Below are 20,589 nucleotides of genomic sequence, written 5' to 3'. Positions count from 1 at the left end.
GGGGTCCTTGCCAAAATATGTTTTATTTTTTAATATGATCGTTTTTATTTGCATGTCTTTTATTGTACAATACTTTCGCACTGTGCTTGTTGAGCTTTGATAACTCCCCCCCCCCCCCTTTTATATGATAAATAATTGGGGTTGGGATATGTCCCTTTTCCTGTTAGGCACATAATGATGACGGACCAAACAACTGATTTATAGAAGACATTTAACTTAACTAAATAATTTATTAAACAACATTGTTCTATTCCTTCATCCATGCATCTAATATCCATTGTAGACCTATAATACTTAATTATAGACTTTATACAGTTAACTTTACTCTATAATATACTTTAATGTTTTATTGGAAAGTTAACATTATAGACAAAAAGACAGAATTTATGTTTTCATTTTTTTTGCAATAAATCAAAATTATTACAATATTGTTTGCTGTACAAGTTATTATAAAATGTAATCAGTTACAGGCAAACTAACTTTCTGTTAAATAATATCTTTCATCAAAAGTTTCATATATCTTTCAATTTACAATGACTAATTTTTTTGTTGTTAAAGCTGGAAACCTCAAATTTTGATATTGGGTCTACTTGTAGCAGTCTTTCAGCAATTAGAGCGTTTTTTTCTTGTAGGATTCCTTTAAAGGGATTACAAAGCATTTTATTCTGGTCACTAGGACAAATAAAAAACAATAAAAATTACCCTAATTACAAGAATTTGTTTGAGTTCAATTTGCTTGTTTGTGTGTGTGTGAGTATAAGTGTGTGTAGAAAACTGATAAATCTTTTCTCATTATAAAGTTGAGATATATTACGTGGTGCTGATTCAAAACAGCTTGAAAACATTGCATTCAGCCTGTATGTTTTTGTCTGTGTTAAACGTTTTTTAAATCGTGCTTGAATTCTTAAATTTTTCTTAAATAGGGTGACAAGCGTAAATTATAGATTTATGGACAAGCAAATTAACAAATATGCACCGAATCTTAATTTTTGGTATGCCTGGTTCTGTCGGTCTGTTATGCACGATGATAAAAGGAAAAATAAGTACTTATAGACAGCTTTACCCTCAGGGCTAACAAAACTGGTATAATCATATAATGTATAATTGTCTGTGATTCGATGTTATACATAATTTTTCAGTATGGCTGAGAACCGGTTCTTATCCAGCAGATTTTAATCGGTTTAGAAGCCATTACTGGAAAATGTATAATCCTGCTTTAACTATAAAAGTTTAAAAATGAATGAACACTTAAATATATTATGTAATGTAAGTACATTTACTGTACCCTATTACTCTTTTTTATATAATCATCTTTTTTTCTTAAACATTTCCTATTGTTTTAATCATTTGTATTGAAATCAAAACTATTCTAAAACTGAAGTGAATTCTTAAAAAAAACTTTTGCCCCACTAAAATCAGTTTGCCTCACTAAAATTTTTGCCCCACTGATTTTAGTGGGGCAAACTGATTTTAGTGAGGCAATTTTTTTAAAGAATTCACCTCTGGTATTTTTATCTTAAGCTATTGGAATTGTGTCTAATCAACGTATTAATCTTCATTTATATATCAAAACGATCCTCTCATTTCAAAGCACTGAGAAATTATAGTGTAATAACATGTTTTAAATTTTAGTAATCTCGTCATGTCCATACAAGTACAATGTTTGAACGTTTATATCATTACAGGAATCTGCAAAAAATATAGGATATGGGATACTTAAAATCTTTCAGCTCTTCTTTGCACTTCTTTAAGCCATGGTTGTAAAGAAAAGAATAATTAAAATCAGTTTGACTTTGGTAAAGCATTTAAATTGTAATTCTGTTTCTATTTTTTTTAATTATACACCTTAAATCGTTCTACCTAAATTTTCATGATGATTCCTGTAACAATTAGTAATAATGTCATTATTCTTAAACAAAGATTTTTTATTTAAAGCAATTTCCTGATATAATACCATCGCATCTTTATTTGGGAGCTTCGCTTTTATGGATGTTATTGTTGTCATCCTTGTTTTCTATATCCAAATTGTTGTTAATTCTACGGGTTTTTTTAAAAGTGAACATTTAAAATTTTCAGACATTTCCGAGATCAAGCAGGGGAACAGTTTTCTGGATCTAGTAGTGGCTATTATTCTGCAACCTGGGACAGGTATATATTTCTGGATCTAGCAGTGGCTATTATTCTCTAATCTGGGACAGGTATATATTTCTAAATCTAGTAGTGGCTATTTTTTTCTAATCTGGGACAGGTATATATTTCTGGATCTAGTAGTGGCTATTATTCTCTAATCTGGGACAGGTATACATTTCTGGATCTAGTAGTGGCTATTATTCTCTAATCTGGGACAGGAATATATTTCTGGATCTAGTAGTGGCTATTATTCTCTAATCTGGGACAGGTATATATTTCTGGATCTAGTGGTGGCTATTATTCTCTAATCTGGGACAGGAATATATTTCTGGATCTAGTAGTGGCTATTATTCTCTAATCTGGGACAGGTATATATTTCTGGATCTATTAGTGGCTATTATTCTCTAACCTGGGACAGGTATATATTTCTGGATCTAGTAGTGGTTATTATTCTCTAATCTGGGACAGGTATATATTTCTGGATCTAGTGGTGGCTATTATTCTCTAATCTGGGACAGGAATATATTTCTGGATCTAGTAGTGGCTATTATTCTCTAACCTGGGACAGGTATATATTTCTGGATCTAGTAGTGGTTATTATTCTCTAATCTGGGACAGGTATATATTTCTGGATCTAGTGGTGGCTATTATTCTCTAATCTGGGACAGGAATATATTTCTGGATCTAGTAGTGGCTATTATTCTCTAATCTGGGACAGGTATATATTTCTGAATCAAGTAGTGGCTATTGTTCTCTAATCTGGGACAGGTATATATTTCTGGATCTAGTGGTGGCTATTATTCTCTAATCTGGGACAGGTATATATTTCTGGATCTAGTGTTGGCTATTATTCTCTAATCTGGGACAGGTATATATTTCTGGATCTAGTAGTGGCAATTATTTTGCAACCTGGGACAGGTATATATTTCTGGATCTATTAGTGGCTATTATTCTCTAACCTGGGACAGGTATATATTTCTGGATCTAGTAGTGGTTATTATTCTGCAACCTGGGACAGGTATATATTTCTGGATCTAGTAGTGGCTATTATTCTGCAACCTGGGACAGGTATATATTTCTGGATCTAGTAGTGGCTATTATTCTGCAACCTGTGACAGATATATATTTCTGGATCTAGTAGTGGCTATTATTCTGCAACCTGGGACAGGTATATATTATGGATCTAGTAGTGGCTATTATTCTCTAACCTGGGACAGGTATATATTTATGGATTTAGTAGTAGCTATTATTCTGCAACCTGGGACAGGTATATATTATGGATCTAGTAGTGGCTACTATTCTGCAACATGGGACAGGTATATATTTCTGGATCTAGTAGTGGCTATTATTCTGCAACCTGGGACAGGTATATATTATAGATCTAGTAGTGGCTATTATTCTCTAACCTGGGACAGGTATATATTTATGGATCTAGTAGTAGCTATTATTCTGCAACCTGGGACAGGTATATATTATAGATCTAGTAGTGGCTATTATTCTGCAACATGGGACAGGTATATATTTCTGGATCTAGTAGTGGCTATTATTCTGCAACCTGGGACAGGTATATATTATGGATCTAGTAGTGGCTATTATTCTCTAACCTGGGACAGGTATATATTTATGGATCTAGTAGTAGCTATTATTCTGCAACCTGGGACAGGTATATATTATGGATCTAGTAGTGGCTATTATTCTGCAACATGGGACAGGTATATATTTCTGGATCTAGTAGTGGCTATTATTCTGCAACCTGGGACAGATATATATTATGGATCTAGTAGTGGCTATTATTCTGCAACCTGTGACAGGTATATATTTCTGGATCTAGTAGTGGCTATTATTCTGCAACCTGGGACAGGTATATATTATGGATCTAGTAGTGGCTATTATTCTCTAACCTGGGACAGGTATATATTTCTGGATCTAGTAGTGGCTATTATTCTGCAACCTGGGACAGGTATATATTTCTAAATCTAGTAGTGGCTATTATTCTGCAACCTGGGACAGGTATATATTTGAATATTTTCTTTGGGTTTGTCTGATTACCCTTGGCGATTTTATATTCAAACTAATTCAGGAAAAGCGAAAAAACAGCGTTAGATGCAGAGGAATGCAGAATGTATTTATCTAACTGGCAAAATTTTGAGGGTAGATACACCCCCTATAGGTATCAACCATATCATACCTTCTTGACATTGGTCTACACCCCCTTTTAAAAAAAAGGCGTGAAAAATCCAAACAGATGTTACAATATTTGGGTTCTCAAGCAAAACCCTGTGTAATTACTCCCAAACAATTTCGCCATTCCAAACATTAGTTTCTAATGCTTTATAGCTTCTTTGGGGGGGGGGGGGGGCTCTAGCCTTGTGGGGGTCTATACTTACGATATAATATCACTCCGGGGCTGTTAACATTACCAAAAATAACTCCACCTAAAACAAGAATCAAAAAATGTTGTTTCCTAAAGATATTGTATTTATTTTAAATTTGCAAACTTCTTATAATGTCTTAGGAAAATGTCTTCATAGTATTTCTCTTTTTTGTATCTGTAATTTTATGTTTATGCAGGAGGTCAATTATTTTATGCTCAATTAAAAATTATTTTTTTATTTATTTGTGTCAATGGCTTTTTGTCTTAAAATAAATTTTTTTGGAAAACAAGGACAATTACAAATTATGTAGCGTATAAGTAGCGTAGCAATAGCAAACTAACAGAAGTGAATACTATAATGCATACATATAAATATTTTTCAACCTTTCTTTTTTAAAAGCGAAGCTTTTCTATAATTAGGGTCGGTCCGTCCGTCCGTACGTCCGTCCGTCCGTCCGTCCGTCCGTACGTCCGTCCGAGATAGTTAGCTTTTATTCGTTAATTTACGCATGTTAGAATTGTCCTATCGATTTCAAACTTTGCATGGTGATTTCTGTAGTAGTTAGGTACGATTTAGAAAGCGTAGCAACTCTATAATCATTACCCAAATGTCCGTACGTCCATTTTAAACATGTTGATTTTTTTGATTTTTTTAAATAGCTTTTACTAGTTAATTTAAGCATGTTAGAATTGTCCTATCGATTTCAAATTTTGCATGGTAATTCCTGTAATAGTTAGTTACGATTTAGAAAGCGTAGCAACTCTATAATCATTACCAGAATGTCCGTACGTCCATTTTAAACATGTTGATTTTTCTACTTTTTTAACAACGAATTTTTATATGATCTAATTATCCGTTTGATCTGATATTTGGTATATTGATTCCTGGGACAACAAAGAACAATATTTTAAGCGAAGCAACTCTATAATCAAGCCCTAAAGATGTAAGTATGTCCATAAACATTATCCTGTATCAAGCAGTTTTTCAACAAATTTACTTACAATTTTGCTTCGAATCTTATACTTTTATATTCTGATTATTCAGTTCAGACACTATACAAGTATTAATGTCCGTTTGTCCTACCGTTTCAGTGCTTCGCTTTTATGGATGTTGTCATCCTTGTTTTAAAGAGAAGGGAAGGGGCAGCAATTTAATTAAACTAATGAATTGATAGCTCTTCAAATTTTTAAGATAGGTCTATGAACAATGAAGATATGACCAATTTCCCTGATCTAACAGACTAAATTTATCTATAACGTAGTTGCGCTGTTGAAAATTAGAACAATCTCTTGAAAGAGAAAGTATTAAAGTAAATTAAACCAAATAGAATTAGCTCAAGTTTAAAATTGAACTTGTAAACTCGGCTATGTGAACAAAATCTTAGTAGAAAATATATTTTGTTTAAAGAAAAAGACTAATATTTTGAAATTATATTTCTATTATACGACATTTATGAGAAAGGTATAAACTGACATACATCTATTGAACTGAAAGTTATTAATTATCTTAATAGTTTTGTTTAAAACTACTAAAAAGCAACAAATTTACTAAAATCTAGATATCTGTAAAAAAAAACGAAGTTGCGGGTTTCGTCGCATTTTCACAGTAGCTTTTGAAAGGTTAATTTAGGTCAGATTAGGTTTCGTCGCATTTTCACAGTAGCTTTTGAAAGGTTAATTTAGGTCAGATTAGGTTTCGTCGCATTTTCACAGTAGCTTTTGAAAAGTTATTTTAGGTCAGATTAGGTAAGTGTTAATTATTTCCCCGCAGTGTTAGAGCCTCCCGCAAGGGCTAGAAGTAGCAGAAGAGCTATTGTGAAAATATGACGATACCCTAATCTTCGTTTTTTTTCCATGATCCGAAAGTTACAATGAGCTACTGTTAATACTGCGCTATTTATGAACATAATTGTCCACGATTCTTCCTAAATTCTCATTTTCGCTTTCTCTCTCTCTCTCTCTCTCTCTCTCTCTCTCTCTCTCTCTCTATCTATCTATCTCCATCTCTCTCTCTCTCTCTCTCTCTCTCTCTCTCTCTCTCTCTCTCTCTCTCTCTCTCTCTCTCTCTCTCTCTCTCTCTCTCTCTCTCTCTCTCTCTCTCTCTCTCTCTCTCTCTCTCTCTCTCTCTCTCTCTCTCTCTCTCTCTCTCTATCTCTCTTTCTCTCTCTCTCTCTCTTTCTCTCTCTCTATCTCTCTCTCTCTCTTCTCTCTCTCTCTCTCTCTCTCTCTCTCTCTCTCTCTCTCTATCTATCTCTCTCTCTCTCTCTCTCTCTCTCTCTCTCTCTCTCTCTCTCTCTCTCTCTCTCTCTCTCTCTATCTATCTATCTATCTATCTATCTATCTATCTATCTCCCTCATCTTTCTCTGATTATAATTGACTCTGACCTTCAAAGTATTATTACAATAAATTAGGCTGGCCAAAATTATATTTGAAAAATTATTTTGAATATTCAGAATTGACAGACGGATATATACAAAGTTGTTTAAGTAGGAAATGGCAATAAAGAAATATAACATTAAAAATCTTTACAAATTAAATATAAGCCCAGATAAGTACAGTTTCGTAATAGAAATAACAAGGATGACAACATCCATAAAAGCGAAGCTCTGAAACGATATGACAGACGAACATTAACTTTTGTTGAGTGTCAGAACTGAATATACAAATTATGAAAATAAAAGGTTTGACAAAATTATACGTAAATTTGTTGCAAAACTTCTTAAATACAGAATTCTGTTTAAGGACATACTGACATTTTTAATACTTGATTATAGAGATGCTTCGCTCATAATAATGTACCTTATTGTAATAGGAATCAGTAATCAAAAAATCAGAGCGATCGGATGATTTTATCACATAAAAAATTGTTATTAAAAAAGTACAAAAATCAACATGTTTAAAATGGAAGTACGGACATTCTGATAACGATTATAGAGTTGCTACGCTTTCTAAGTCGTACCTAACTACTACAGGAATCACCATGCAAAGTTTGAAATCGATAGAACAATTTTAACATGCATAAATAACGAATAAAAGCTAACTATAACGGACGGACATACGGACGGACGGACCGACGGACCGACCCTAATTATAGAAAAGCTTCGCTTTTAAAAATTTCTCAATTATGTTGATCTGACATAGTAACTTTTATTAGTAGATAATCATTGCGAAGAGAATCGCAGACATGAAACTCACCTACATACATTGGACATCCAAAATACAGAGTGAGAAAGATATATGTAGGTTTTCTTTGCTGAGCTGGATCTTTAAATCATTTCAATAGTGCGCTAAATCACCCCGCCCAGAATTTCAGCCAATCACAGCGTCCCATTTTGTAAAATGCGCTGCTGTGATTGGCTGAAATTCTGTGCGGGGTGATTTAGCGCACCATTGAAATGATTTAAAGATCCAGCTCTGCTTATCAACTAAGAATAATATTAAAACATTTTAAATCAAACCTTTTTGTCATGAAAAAATAACAGTTTTTAATATTTCCTTCCTAAAAAAAATGATGTCTGTTTGTGCCAAAAGATCTCCCTAACAGCTGAACAATATGGTTTTCTTCTCCTTGGTTCTGGGGTTTATAGCTATTTTGGCGGAGGGTACCACCACCCTACCGAGAGAACTCGCTAAAAAATTTTTAAAAAATGTAAAACTCCTCCGGCCCATTGGATGTCTTTGGCAAAAAGCTAATCTTTACATAGAATGAAAAGAATAGTTATTTCTCGCATCGTATTATAAACGGCTTTCCGCGGATGTAGAATGTACAATTATACCTTGGGGCTAAAAAAACTAGTTTTAATCTTATGATTGTACATTTTTATATTCGTAGAAAGCTGGATATAATATGATGCTAGACATAGTTTTTTCGTATGGATGAGAACCGGTTCCTATCCACCGGATTCGAATGAATACGAGAAAACAATATATGTGTCTCTAGAGGTCTCTATTGGCGTAGCCGCTAGTATTTATTTAAACAATTATAAGAAAATATGCTTTTGTACCTAATACAATTTGTTTCTAGAAGTTATAAATTTAACTGAAACAAAAAAATAAATTTGAGCCAGCCTACTCTGCATAAGTTTAATCCGTTGTTCTTGACTACATATTTAAGTTTCCTTATTAACATACACAAAAGTTGGAGGATTCCTTTTCATATACTTTTGAACTCTCTTTATTTAAAACTAGCGGCTACGCCCCTAGAGGCCTCTAGTAGCACTTTGAATGTTTTTTTTTATTTAAAACATCTAATTAGATAAATAATTGGTTTATGTTTCGTTCAAGTCTCTTTTTTGGGAGGGGTATTTTTTCTAGGGGTGATTTCTCATTGGAGGGTGGTGGTACCCTCCCCCAAAATAGTAATAAACCTTCCCGAGACCTATGAGAAGCTACCCTATTAAGGAGAACCCGATCGGTTTAGCGGTTAGCGAGATCCTTCGCTACAAACAAACAGACAGACAAACAAACAGACATCGTTCTACTTTGTTTTATAGATTAGATGCTTTGCTATTTATCTGCGCGTTTCTCTGTATTACGTTCTATGAACCTTGCCTATTATTTAGCAACTCTATAATTGAAAATGTCTGTATGTCCTTACATTGTCTGCTTCGTTAAAAGGGGGAATAGTGATTTTCTCGACTGCTATCTAAGAAAAATGGCAGATTTTTAAAAGCGAAGCTTTTCTATAATTAGGGTCGGTCCGTACGTCCGTCCGTCCGAGATAGTTAGCTTTTATTCGTTAATTTAGGCATGTTAGAATTGTCCTATCGATTTCAAACTTTGCATGGTGATTCCTGTAGTAGTTAGGTACGATTTAGAAAGCGTAGCAACTCTATAATCGTTACCAGAATGTCCGTACGTCCATTTTAAACATGTAGATTTTTTTACTTTTTTAATAACAATTTTTTATGTGATAAAATCATTCGATTGATCTGATTTTTTGATTACTGATTCCTATTACTATAAGGTACAATATTATGAGCGAAGCATCTCTATAATCAAGTATTAAAAATGACAGTATGTCCTTAAACAGAATTCTGTATTTAAGAAGTTTTGCAACAAATTTACGTATAATTTTGTCAAACCTTATATTTTCATATTTTGTATATTCAGTTCTGACACTCAACAAAAGTTAATGTTCGTCTGTCAAAACGTTTCAGAGCTTCGCTTTTATGGATGTTGTCATCCTTGTTGTGTGATGAATCTCCTTTCCTATAAGCCATTTACTCTGTAGTTCCTTTTTTCCGTTAATCTGCCTGTAACAACCTCGAAGATATTTAATCTATAATACAAAGTAGAATGATGTCTGTCCGTCTGTCTGTCCGTCTGTTTGTCCGTCTGTCAGTCCGTCTGTCTGTCCGTCTGTCTGTCCGTCTGTCTGTCCGTCTGTCTGTCCGTCTGTCTGTCCGCCTGTCTGTCCGTCTGTCTGTCTGTCTGTCTGTCTGTCTGTCTGTCTGTATGTCTGTCCGTCTGTCCGTCTGTCCGTCTGTCCGTCTGTCTGTCTGTCTGTCTGTCTGTCTGTCTGTCTGTCTGTCTGTCTGTCTGTCCGTCTGTCTGTCCGTCTGTCTGTCCGTCTGTCTGTCCGTCTGTCTGTCCGTCTGTCTGTCCGTCTGCCCGTCTGTCTGTCCGTCCGTCCGTCTGAAGCTTAAGATCTCGGTAACCACTGAACCGATCAGATTCTACTCTTCAGGGATTATACCTACTGCTCCTGTGGTGGTTTTAGGCTATTTTCTTGGGGGGTGGGACATCTCCCTAAAAGCAGATAAACACAAATCTTACCAAGACCAAAATCAAGCTTCTCTGAGATGTTGAAACAAATCGAACCATTTTGCAGGGGTTAGTAAGATCTTTAATTATACGCAGACCGAAACTATACACAATAATAGCAAAAGTTTTAAAAATCTTAATTGACAAATTTTGTTTTTATTCTATTGTATATTAAGACAAGAAAGAGGTTCTAACATGGTTTATTTTAAACAAGAAGGAAAATTATTGAAGTTTTGTGTATGTAGAGTAAATTTATGTAACATTCTGTTGGAATAGATTTGAGAACATGGCTTTCAGGCACTTTATGCTAGGTTGTGTATTCAGCCCCGCATAACTTTTTTTCTCGTATTCATTCAAATCCGGTGGATAGGAACCGGTTCTCATCCATACGAAAAAACTATGTCTAGCATCGTATTATATCCAGCTTTCTATCAATGTAAAAATGTACAATCACAAGTAAAAAACTAGTTTTTTTAGACCGTGCCTTCGGCACCTCGGGTCTAAAAAAACTGGTTTTAATCTTATAATTGTACATTCTATTTCCGCGGAATGCCGTTTATAATATGATGCGAGAAATAACTATTCTTCTGTCACTTAAAACAGGGGTGAATATGCTAGTATTGGCAAGACATAATATGAATTAGATTAAAGGGGGGAGGGGGTTCTGTTCAATGCTGATGATAAAGCAAAAGGGGAAAGTGGTAGTTTGTGCTGTTGTAATAATATGCAGTTCTGATAATATGGTAATCTGATTCATGTGCGGAAAATAATGCATTTTAAAAGCGAAGCTTTTCTATAATTAGGGTCGGTCCGTCCGTCCATCCGTCCGTAACGGATAGCTTTTTTCGTCAATTTAGGCATGTTAGAATTGTCCTATCGATTTCAAATTTTGCATGGGGATTCCTGTAGTAGTTAGGTACGATTTAGAAAGCGAAGCAACTCTATAATCATTACCAAAATGTCCGTACGTCCATTTTAAAAATGTCAAGTCCTAAAAATGTAAGTATGTCCATAAACATTATCCTGTATCAAGCAGTTTTTCAAAAAATTTACTTACAATTTTGCTTTGACTCTTATACATTTATATTATGATTATTCAGTTCTGACACTATTCAAGTGTTAATGTCCGTTTGTCCTACCGTTTCAGTGCTTCGCTTTTATGGATGTTGTCATCCTAGTTTTTTACTAGGGCTAAATCTAATATTTTAACAAGAATAAAGATAATAAGGATAAGTTTTAGAGATGTTCATTGGAAGCTTTTCATAGAGCCTATAAAAAATGACGTCATGCTGGCCTTCCATTGGACAATTAAAATGTATACTGTCCTGTCATTGGTAATTTATTCTGTATATTGGCCAAGCATTGGTCATTTTTATTGTATGACGTAATTTTTTATATGCACTATAAATAGCTTCTGCTAATTGGCTTTGGATATCTTCACCAAAAATATTTTGAGGCAAATACCTCGGTTAAAGCTCCATTTTTTAATAAAATTTTTCCCAATATGAACAAATGGTGGTCAGTTAAAGTGGTTTTGTAGAGTTTAAAAAATTAAAACACAAGTATTTGCTGATTTAAATCTCCTTGTTTAAAAAAATATATTAACATATTTGTGTTTCTGAAGGATAAAGGGTAAGAAAAATAAAAACTATCATTATTGAAATGGCGTTATATGTTAGATTAGGTTATGGTTTCTTGCATGTATTCATAATTAATATGTCAATGTGCTTTTCATTAGGGTTGGGCCGGATATTCGATTTGGCCGGGTATCCGGACATTTACAATATCCGGTCGGATATTGAAACTATCCGGCTGATTTCTAAAGCCGGATATCCGGTGATTTGCCGGATATCGAGTTATTTTCAATATCCTGCCGCATACCGGATATCTAGTATTATAAATCAGGTATCCGGCCAAAAAAGTATCCGGCACAACCCTACTTTTTTTTAAAAAGTGATTAGTCATATCTGACAAAATATCGACATGACAACATGCTGGTATTAATACAACAATTAAACAAACTTTTGAGAATTAATTTATCTTCTATTCATTTTCCCCTTTATCCATGATATAGTATAGTATTCAGAGTACATATTAAATGTTATAAATAGCAATTCGTTTCCTACAAAGAACAACCAAAATTTGTAAATTTTCTGGTATAGAACTACATAGGGTATGTCAATATGTTCCTAAGTTTTCTAACACAAACTAAATTAAAGTATGCATGTGAACACGATTGGGACGTAGACAATTTTTTTTGGTGGGCGGGTAAAATCTCAAAGGGGGTGTGATTAAACCATGACAACTATTGGATTCAAACAATTGCGGTAAAGTGTCAAAAAAAAATTTTGTTTTGGATGGGTTAATCCTCCTTCCACTCTCTTTTGATTATAATGTCATAAAACTTGTTATTTGCTTGATTAATACAAAACTTTTACTTTTTTATATTTTTTTTACATATAACTGTTTTACAAAAACTCTTCATAGCTTTAAGCTAAATATTCATTTTTCTCATATTCTCCTATCAAACTATTTGTGTAAAATGTCACCTTAAACCTTAAAAAATATGTTTTTTGGTGTTATTTATACGTTCACAATGATGATTTTTTTCTCAAAAAATAAGCTAAAAGAGTACAAGTTGATAGGTAATAAAGTTTGAGGGAAAAGGCCTTTTGCAAGAGTTGCGTTACCCATAGAATGAAGGACAAATAAGCGTAACAGAAAAGCTTCGTTACTGAAAAACAACTTACTCTAGAATCATTGTTTGATTTGGTTAGACAGTGTTCAAAGAACAAGGCTATAAATCCGGGGAGTTAATGAAGCAAATATAAGATTCTCATAATTTTTTTAGGGTGGGGTACGTGTAATGGGACTTGCGGTATACGTGTTTCTGTATAGAAAATTGTCAAAGAATTTTCATATATTTAGCAACTTTTGATTAAATGTGAAAGCTTTTAATAGTTATTTCTCGCATCGTATTATAAACGGCTTTCCGCGGATATAGAATGTACAATTATAAGATTAAAACTAGTTTTTTTAGCCCCGAGGTGCCGAAGGCACCGGCTAAAAAAACTGGTTTTAATCTTATGATTGTACATTTTTATATTCGTAGAAAGCTGGATTTAATATGATGCTAGACATAGTTTTTTCGTATGGATGAGAACCGGTTCCTATCCACCGGATTCGAATGAATACGAGAAAACATTTTATATTCATTTTTAGATGTGCCCCAGAAAGGTTTGAAAACGAGGAAGAATATTTACACAGGTTATTTCATTTAAAATTCAATACAATGATTAAATTATAAATTTGTTTTTTTATCTTTGTTACCTTGACATAAGCAAAACCTTTGATGTTTCATGTAAAAAGTTAATTACCAGTTGGGGTGAGATTCTAATTGATTTCTTCAAGTGATCATCTAGAAAAGCTAGAACATTATCGGCTTGTTATTGGATGACGCAACTATAGGATATTAGATTAAGTAACATTCAACATACAACAACCCTATGATTGCCCTTTGTCTGGAAGTCCTAAGTGTGCGTAAGTTGCGCCTGTTTATGGGCAAGGCATTTCTCTTACTCTCCCTAGTAGTGTCACGTTTCAGATATAATAGCAGTAGGTACCATATTTAATTCTTTAGTATGATGCGGTGTGGACCAGACTCACTCGAACCCGACACCTTCCTGACAGCAAACAATCATTTACGGGTTTTTAAAAAAGTGTTTCATTTTCAGACGAAAACAACAACATCACAGTCTGCTGAATTCCTCCGCTGCCACGAGACAAAATGGCGCCGGCGGTTTGATTGACCACCGCCAGGTGCCAACTATACCACGGTCACGACATTCCCGCCAAAAAATGGAGCCCAGCAGCAAACATCGGTCGTCGGGCGGCAGCAGAAGCTTAAGGAATTATCCAATACAAAAGTCGTATTCTACATCTTACTAAATTAGACTAACATTCATGGAATTAAAATCCAATTTTTTTGGCATTAAAAGCTAAAAAATGAAAGTGGCGTTGTTATGATTTTAAACAATCAAACACAAAATTGAAAGCACAAATTGTTAATCATTAAAACATATTATAAATAATCATTATGTATGTATTTTTCATTATTTCTTTTCCAAAGATCAAAAATATCTTTATATCTTTAGAATATACTATTGATAATATTTCTAGTCTAATTATTTTGAAAGATTAAAATTTTTCAGATTTTATTTTTGATTAAGTGATTATTTTCTTACATATTATAAAAAACATAATGGAATTTTCTTAAGACTCTAATTTTATTTGAAATGATGTATTTTTATAGTAAATTATTAATTAATTATTTGTATTATTTCCCTAAAAACAGAATTAGTATTTTACTCTTAAACCTTACCCCCTAACCATGTAGTTTTTAGACCTTTTCCACCATCTCTGTATCAGACATTTTATAAATAATAAAACTTAAATTGTAAAAGTGTTTAGCTAGATTTTTCACTGCAAGAATTGTATGTTTTATAAAGATTAGAAAACAGAAATAAAATGGCTAAAAAGTCAAAATTTGACATAACAGAAAAAAAAATTGAAAGTTTTTTAATCTTTATAAAAAAAAATAATCAATTCATTAAATATTCTTAAAATCCAGGGAAAGATGGATTCATAAAGCAAAAGTATACATTTTTTATATCTTAAGTTTTTGACAAATCAAATGTTTCATGTGAAGGAGACAAAGTTGCGGGTTTCGTCGTATTTTCACAGAAGCATTTCCCCTTTTTCTAGCTCCTACCGGAGGGGCTCTAACCCTGCGGGGCAACCATCAACATTTACCTAACCTAGAATATTCTTTCAAAAGCTACTGTGAAAATGCGACAAAACCCACAACTTCGTTTCTTTCACATAACCCAAAAATTCATCAAATTATGAAAAATTTTAGATTTTCGAAGATTTTCTCTGGGTTTCAGTAGTACAATTTTACAAAAATTTGAAGAATCCATATCTTATCTATCCCTGGATAAATTACACTAAAGAAACAACACTATAAAGTCTTTCTAAATATTATGATAGTAAAAAATTTAATATTTTATTTCCTGTAGTTTTCATTTACTATTACCTTAGATTTTTTAATTCATGCCCATTTGTAGCGCAGTTTTTACACGAAGAAACTACTTTTTGACTTTGCATAAAGTGCTTTTTGGCAGTTATATTCTCAAAATTTTATTAATTGCAGGTTTTTAAGTAATATATTTGTTTTAGATTAACTTTCTTTATATTATAAAGGAGTAGCCATATTCCTATTTCCATCTACGCAGGACGTAGACATAAATAAAGGCAATTTTATTAATTATTTAAGTCTATTACATCATATTATATCCTATTTTCCCCATTAATTAATAACATTTTTAGAAATATGATAATATTGAAATTAATAGCATTATAAACATGAATATTTTCAATAAATTTTAATCATAATATTTTTTCATCATAAGCAATGTTACTTTTAAAGTTCGTTCGTTTTACTTTTGTGCTCATAATGATGACTCAAAGCCAAGGTTAAAATATTATATTGTATTAGCGGCTACGCCCCTAACGGCCTCTAGGGGCACTTGAGATGATGGGGTAACCAAATTTTTTGTTCAAAAAGAAAAAGTAAAAAAAAAGGTAATGGGTGATTTTTAGGGGGAGAGAGAATTTTTTTATTAGGGAGGTGCACTGCCCAAAATAGTTATAACCTTCCATAGACCTATAAGAAGCTCAACTGTAAAGGAGAACCATATAAGGTTCAGCAATTATCGAGATCCTTCGTTACAGACAAAAAAAAGGCTAACTACTTTATATAAAAGGATTAGGCAAACTTTTATTTTTGTTGACATAAATTAATCCTATTATATAAAGTAGTAAGCTTTTTTTGTCTGTATCGAAGGATCTCGCTAACCGCTTAACCGATATGGTTCTCCTTTACAATGAAGCTTTTTTTAGGTCCAGGGAAGGTTTTTAACTATTTTTGGGGAGGGTATCTCCACCATCCGAAGAGAAATAGCCCCCTAGAGAAAATAAAAAAAAAAACATTTTTCCTTTTTAGACCTAAAAATTGAAAGTGAAGGGTCTACTGTTTTTACTCCCCATTACCTAAGGTGTCCCTAGAGACCTCTAGGGGCGTAGCCGCTAGTTTCATATATATCACTAGCGGCTTCGCCCCTAGCCTCTAGGGGCTTTGCCCCAAGAGGTGATTTAAAAAATTAAGGCGAAATTCGTTAAAGGACCAAGGAAATCTTCTACAAAACCTAAAGAACCTAGGAAATCTTCTACAAAACCTAAAGAACCTAGGAAATCTTCTGCAAAACCTAAAGAACCTAGGAAATCTTCTACAAAACCTAAAGAACCTAGGAAATCTTCAGCAAAAAAAAAAAAAATAAAAAAAAAATGGGGGGGGGGATTTTTTGTTTTTGGGGGGGTTGGGGGTGTCCCACCCCCCAAGAAAATAGCTTAAAACCACCACAGGACCAATAGAAATATACCCTGAAGAGTAGAATCCAATCGGTTCAGTGGTTACCGAGATCTTAAGGGACAGACAGACGGACAGACGGACAGACATCAAGCTACTTTGTATTATAGATTACATAAAAGTAACAGGATGTCTACTGTCTATCTTTCTGTAGTCAGAGATCTCGGTACTTGGACTAATAAGGCCCTTTTAACAGTGGAGGTTCTTGTAGGTTCAGAGAGGTTTTAAAAATTGAAAGATTGCCTCAACCTTCCCAAGGAAAATCGTCCCATAAAAACACAACTTCTTTATTTTTTTTTATTTATATTAAAATTAAAAGTGGAGGGTCAATCTCTACCCCACCACCTAATTTCTAGAGGTTAAGCGGCTGAACCCATACCTGAGGCTTTCATGTTAATTTCATTATAAATAGCTGCATGCTAATGGACGAAATCGTCCTTGTAAAGTTGAATAAAGTTATGCGACTAATTAATTCTCTCCAAACTGTCTCTATACTAATTTTCTATGGAGGCCCAAAATTTAAATTTAAATTTGAATTATTAATTTTGTCCCGACATTAAAGAAATCGGCGGAGAGGAAATAAATTCTGAAGAAAATTAAAGAATGGATAGGTAAAAAAAATTGACAGAATATGATTTAATTAGCTTTTAAGAAGTAAGTCATTACCTAAAAGAAAATTTAAGATAAAGCAAGTTAAAAGCATAATTATTTCTTTACGATGTTTACTCACTCAATGATTCTAGAAGAAGGTGAAACTATAAACAAAAACTTTTTTTCTAAAAACCTGGCTTTCTGTTAGACAATCTGAAACAAAATATCTCAGCAAAAGCAAGCCTTATTTTGGTGGTGATATCATGGTATTTTTTGAAGAAAATTTACCAGAAAAACCAGGGAGGATGGGACATTAGGCTGTAAATTACACCAGTACCCAAAGTTTATAACCAAGAAATCTTATTCAAAAACTTTGGATTCATTTATTTTTGTTCCAAACTAGAATTGTACAAATTTTTTAACAAATATTATTATTCTACAAAAGGGATAATTTTGTGTATCATCAATTCATAGTTCATTATTATACTTTAAGATTGAAAATTACTTGGCCCAACTATCTGATATGATAAGAAAAGATTAAAGAACTTGGTTAATAGCAAATGCAAAAAAGGGCAGTTATGCCAATAGGTAGTATTTCAAAACTAACTCTTTTGGTAGGTAAATATCTATTAGTCAACGAAGAAGAAGACAAATTAATCTCCACTCTTCCTTTTTCCTAAATATTGGTATGTGCTAACAGAGACAGAATTTCGCAAATAAGATAATTTTGATATTTTGATGAACATATTCATTGCATAGATGCTGTTCTGTCATATTTTTAACTGTCAGTTTCAAAATTTTTACTGTAGAGGGCATACTCTCTTATGCAATTTTTACCAGGAAAAAGGGTTATGCAAAAAAAATATAAATATTTCAATAAATGTAAATATTTAATGTGATGATTACATTCAAGTTATTTATATTTGTCTGCATAGGCGTCCAAGGGGGGGGGGGTAATGGGCCATTTGGCACCCCCAAACGATTTTGGGGGTGCCGTAGGCACCCCCAAAATTTTGTGAACAATACCCCCCCCCCAAAAAAAAATTACCCCCCCAAAACCATTTTGGGGGGGGGGGGGGGGGGTAATTACCCCCCCCAAAATAAATGTTCTTTAATAAAATTTTTTTTTTGGGGGGGGTATTTACCCCCCCCCCCCCATTGAATGTTCTTTAAAAAAAAATTTTACTGATAGTTTATTTTAGGATAGGTTATATTGGTTTAGGTGATTGCCCCACATGGTTAAGCAATTGGCCCCCCGCAGGGGCTAGAAATAGGAGAGAAGCTTGTGTGAAAAAAACGAAGAAACGCCCCTTAAAGAGCGTTGCCACAAAAGGGACTATACCCCAATATAGTCCAACCAGTTAAAACAGTTCTTAACCATGATAACAAAAAATTTAATAGTTTGATCATGTTTTATTTGCTTGGGCCTTTATAAGGGCTAAAACCATCCCGGGGATCTATGATGTAATTGTAAAGCACTGAAGATTCCATAAAATAGATACCTAACTAAATTAAATATTTCATTAAATAATGAAAAAAGAATTTCTATAGGCGATTTCTTTTGGGAGGATGTCAGGGTGTCTCAAAACTAGTTATAAAACTTACCAGGACCTATAAGACGCTTCACTTTAAAGTATAATCATATTGGTTCATTGGTTAGTGAGTTAATTATTGTATTTTTATGTTCTAAAGAATGAGATACTACTATATATTTGAATAGTAGTGGCGCCCTTAGCATCTAAGAACTCGTGTTTTCTAAAGGAAAAAAAGGGAGGAGAAAAATAGCCTAAAACCACTCAAAGGATTGACCTATAATAGTGTGGAACCATCATGGGATCTATGTGAAGCTTTCCTAAAAAGGAGAACTCAGTATTAAAAGTAATGAAATCTTAAGCTATAGTCAAATAAACCTTACTTACTACTTTATGTTATAGGATAGTACTTATTAACTTAATAGATTAGGTAGGTGCTTTTTTTACATAATTAAATTACCCCCCCCAAAAATTTTACCCCCGGGGTAAATTAGTTTGGGGGGGGGTAATTAAAAAAAAATTTCGGCGCGCTTCGCGCGCCATTTTACCCCCCCCCCAAACACGAATTACCCCCCCCCCTAAAATTTTTTACCCCCCCCCCCAAAAAAAAAAAGCTTGGACGCCCCTGTTTGTCTGCTTTAAATGTCTATCTGTTAAATTACATTATTTTTAGAGACTTGACATTTCATTCATTTTCAAATCCTTATTTTTAGTAAGATTTTAAATTAAGTCTGCCTACAAAATGGCAGTTAAAAGCATAATTCTTGTTGTCCTAGGTTTCAACTATCCTCAACTTTTTTTTTTGAATCGAAGGCGCAGCCACCAGCCGTTTTTTCAGCTGAATTCTTTACAGTTTTAGAACCTCTCCGTGGCGCACATCCAGCCTATCTGAACTAAAATTGCGCGGAAACTAAATCTGTTTTTATGACATTTGAACGTGTATCCATTGCATTCCTGGCTTTTTGTATTGAATTTATCTAAAATTCATCTTTGCTAACCTTTCAATTCAATTTAATCTTCCCATATTATACATGGATTAGTTCATTATAAGTTGGAGAATAAGGAAGATTTTCTCTTTAAAAAAAAGAGCATATCAATAAACCTTCTCTAATATAATATAATATTGTTAGGATATATCAATGAAAGATGAATAAATCTTTATTGGTTGGTACAAATTATCAGTAGTCAAACTTTTCTTGACAATAATTTTAATATTGGGTATAGTCCCTTAAGGGGCGATTCGTCGTATTTTTAAAATGGCTTTTTATAGGTTATATTTGGTTAGGTGATTGTCCCACATGGTTAGGCAATTTGCCCAGCAGGGTTAGAGCCCCACGTAGGGGCTAGAAATAGGAGAAAAGCTACTGAAAAAATACGATGAATCGCCCCTTAAGATGCGTTGCCACGAAAGGGACTATACCCTAATATTGTAATAGGATTTACTTTGTTAATCAGGGCAGATTTTGAATATTTGGCTGGAGATATTTAAACTCTTCAATAAATACGGCTAGGAAAAAATCCCCCTCCCCCTCTCCACCAAATTCTTAAAAATTAGTACAGAAACAGCAAATTACATATAAAGATAATAGTTGTTATAGCGACTAGACAATTTACACCAACACTAAAAATGTATTTTGTATTTTATATACTCTTTAGACTATGAAAAATAATACTTCCTTGGTTCTCAACTTTTTAAAAAAATGTCTTT

At 33.4% G+C, this 20,589-nt stretch overlaps 1 protein-coding gene across 3 annotated transcripts in view; it reads left to right on the top strand.

The window, feature by feature from the left end:
* Positions 1-15,715, top strand: part of LOC145318607 (uncharacterized) — a 28,575-nt gene extending 12,860 nt beyond the window's left edge. For all 3 annotated transcript variants that reach the window (XM_080159993.1, XM_080159994.1, XM_080159992.1), the window contains exons 13-15: positions 2,077-2,148; positions 13,494-13,538; positions 14,006-15,715. In XM_080159993.1, coding sequence (XP_080016119.1) covers positions 2,077-2,148; positions 13,494-13,538; positions 14,006-14,219 — 331 coding nt within the window. In that variant the 3' untranslated portion in view covers positions 14,220-15,715. The remainder of the gene's footprint in view (positions 1-2,076; positions 2,149-13,493; positions 13,539-14,005) is intronic.
* The last annotated feature ends 4,874 nt before the right edge of the window (positions 15,716-20,589 follow it).

This window comes from Acartia tonsa, chromosome 5, assembly GCF_053477335.1.
Source record: "Acartia tonsa isolate MP-2025a chromosome 5, ASM5347733v1, whole genome shotgun sequence".
Lineage (NCBI taxonomy): Eukaryota > Metazoa > Arthropoda > Copepoda > Calanoida > Acartiidae > Acartia > Acartia tonsa.
The sequence above is the reverse complement of the archived record's forward strand: the minus strand, read 5'-3'. Positions and strand labels throughout refer to the sequence as shown.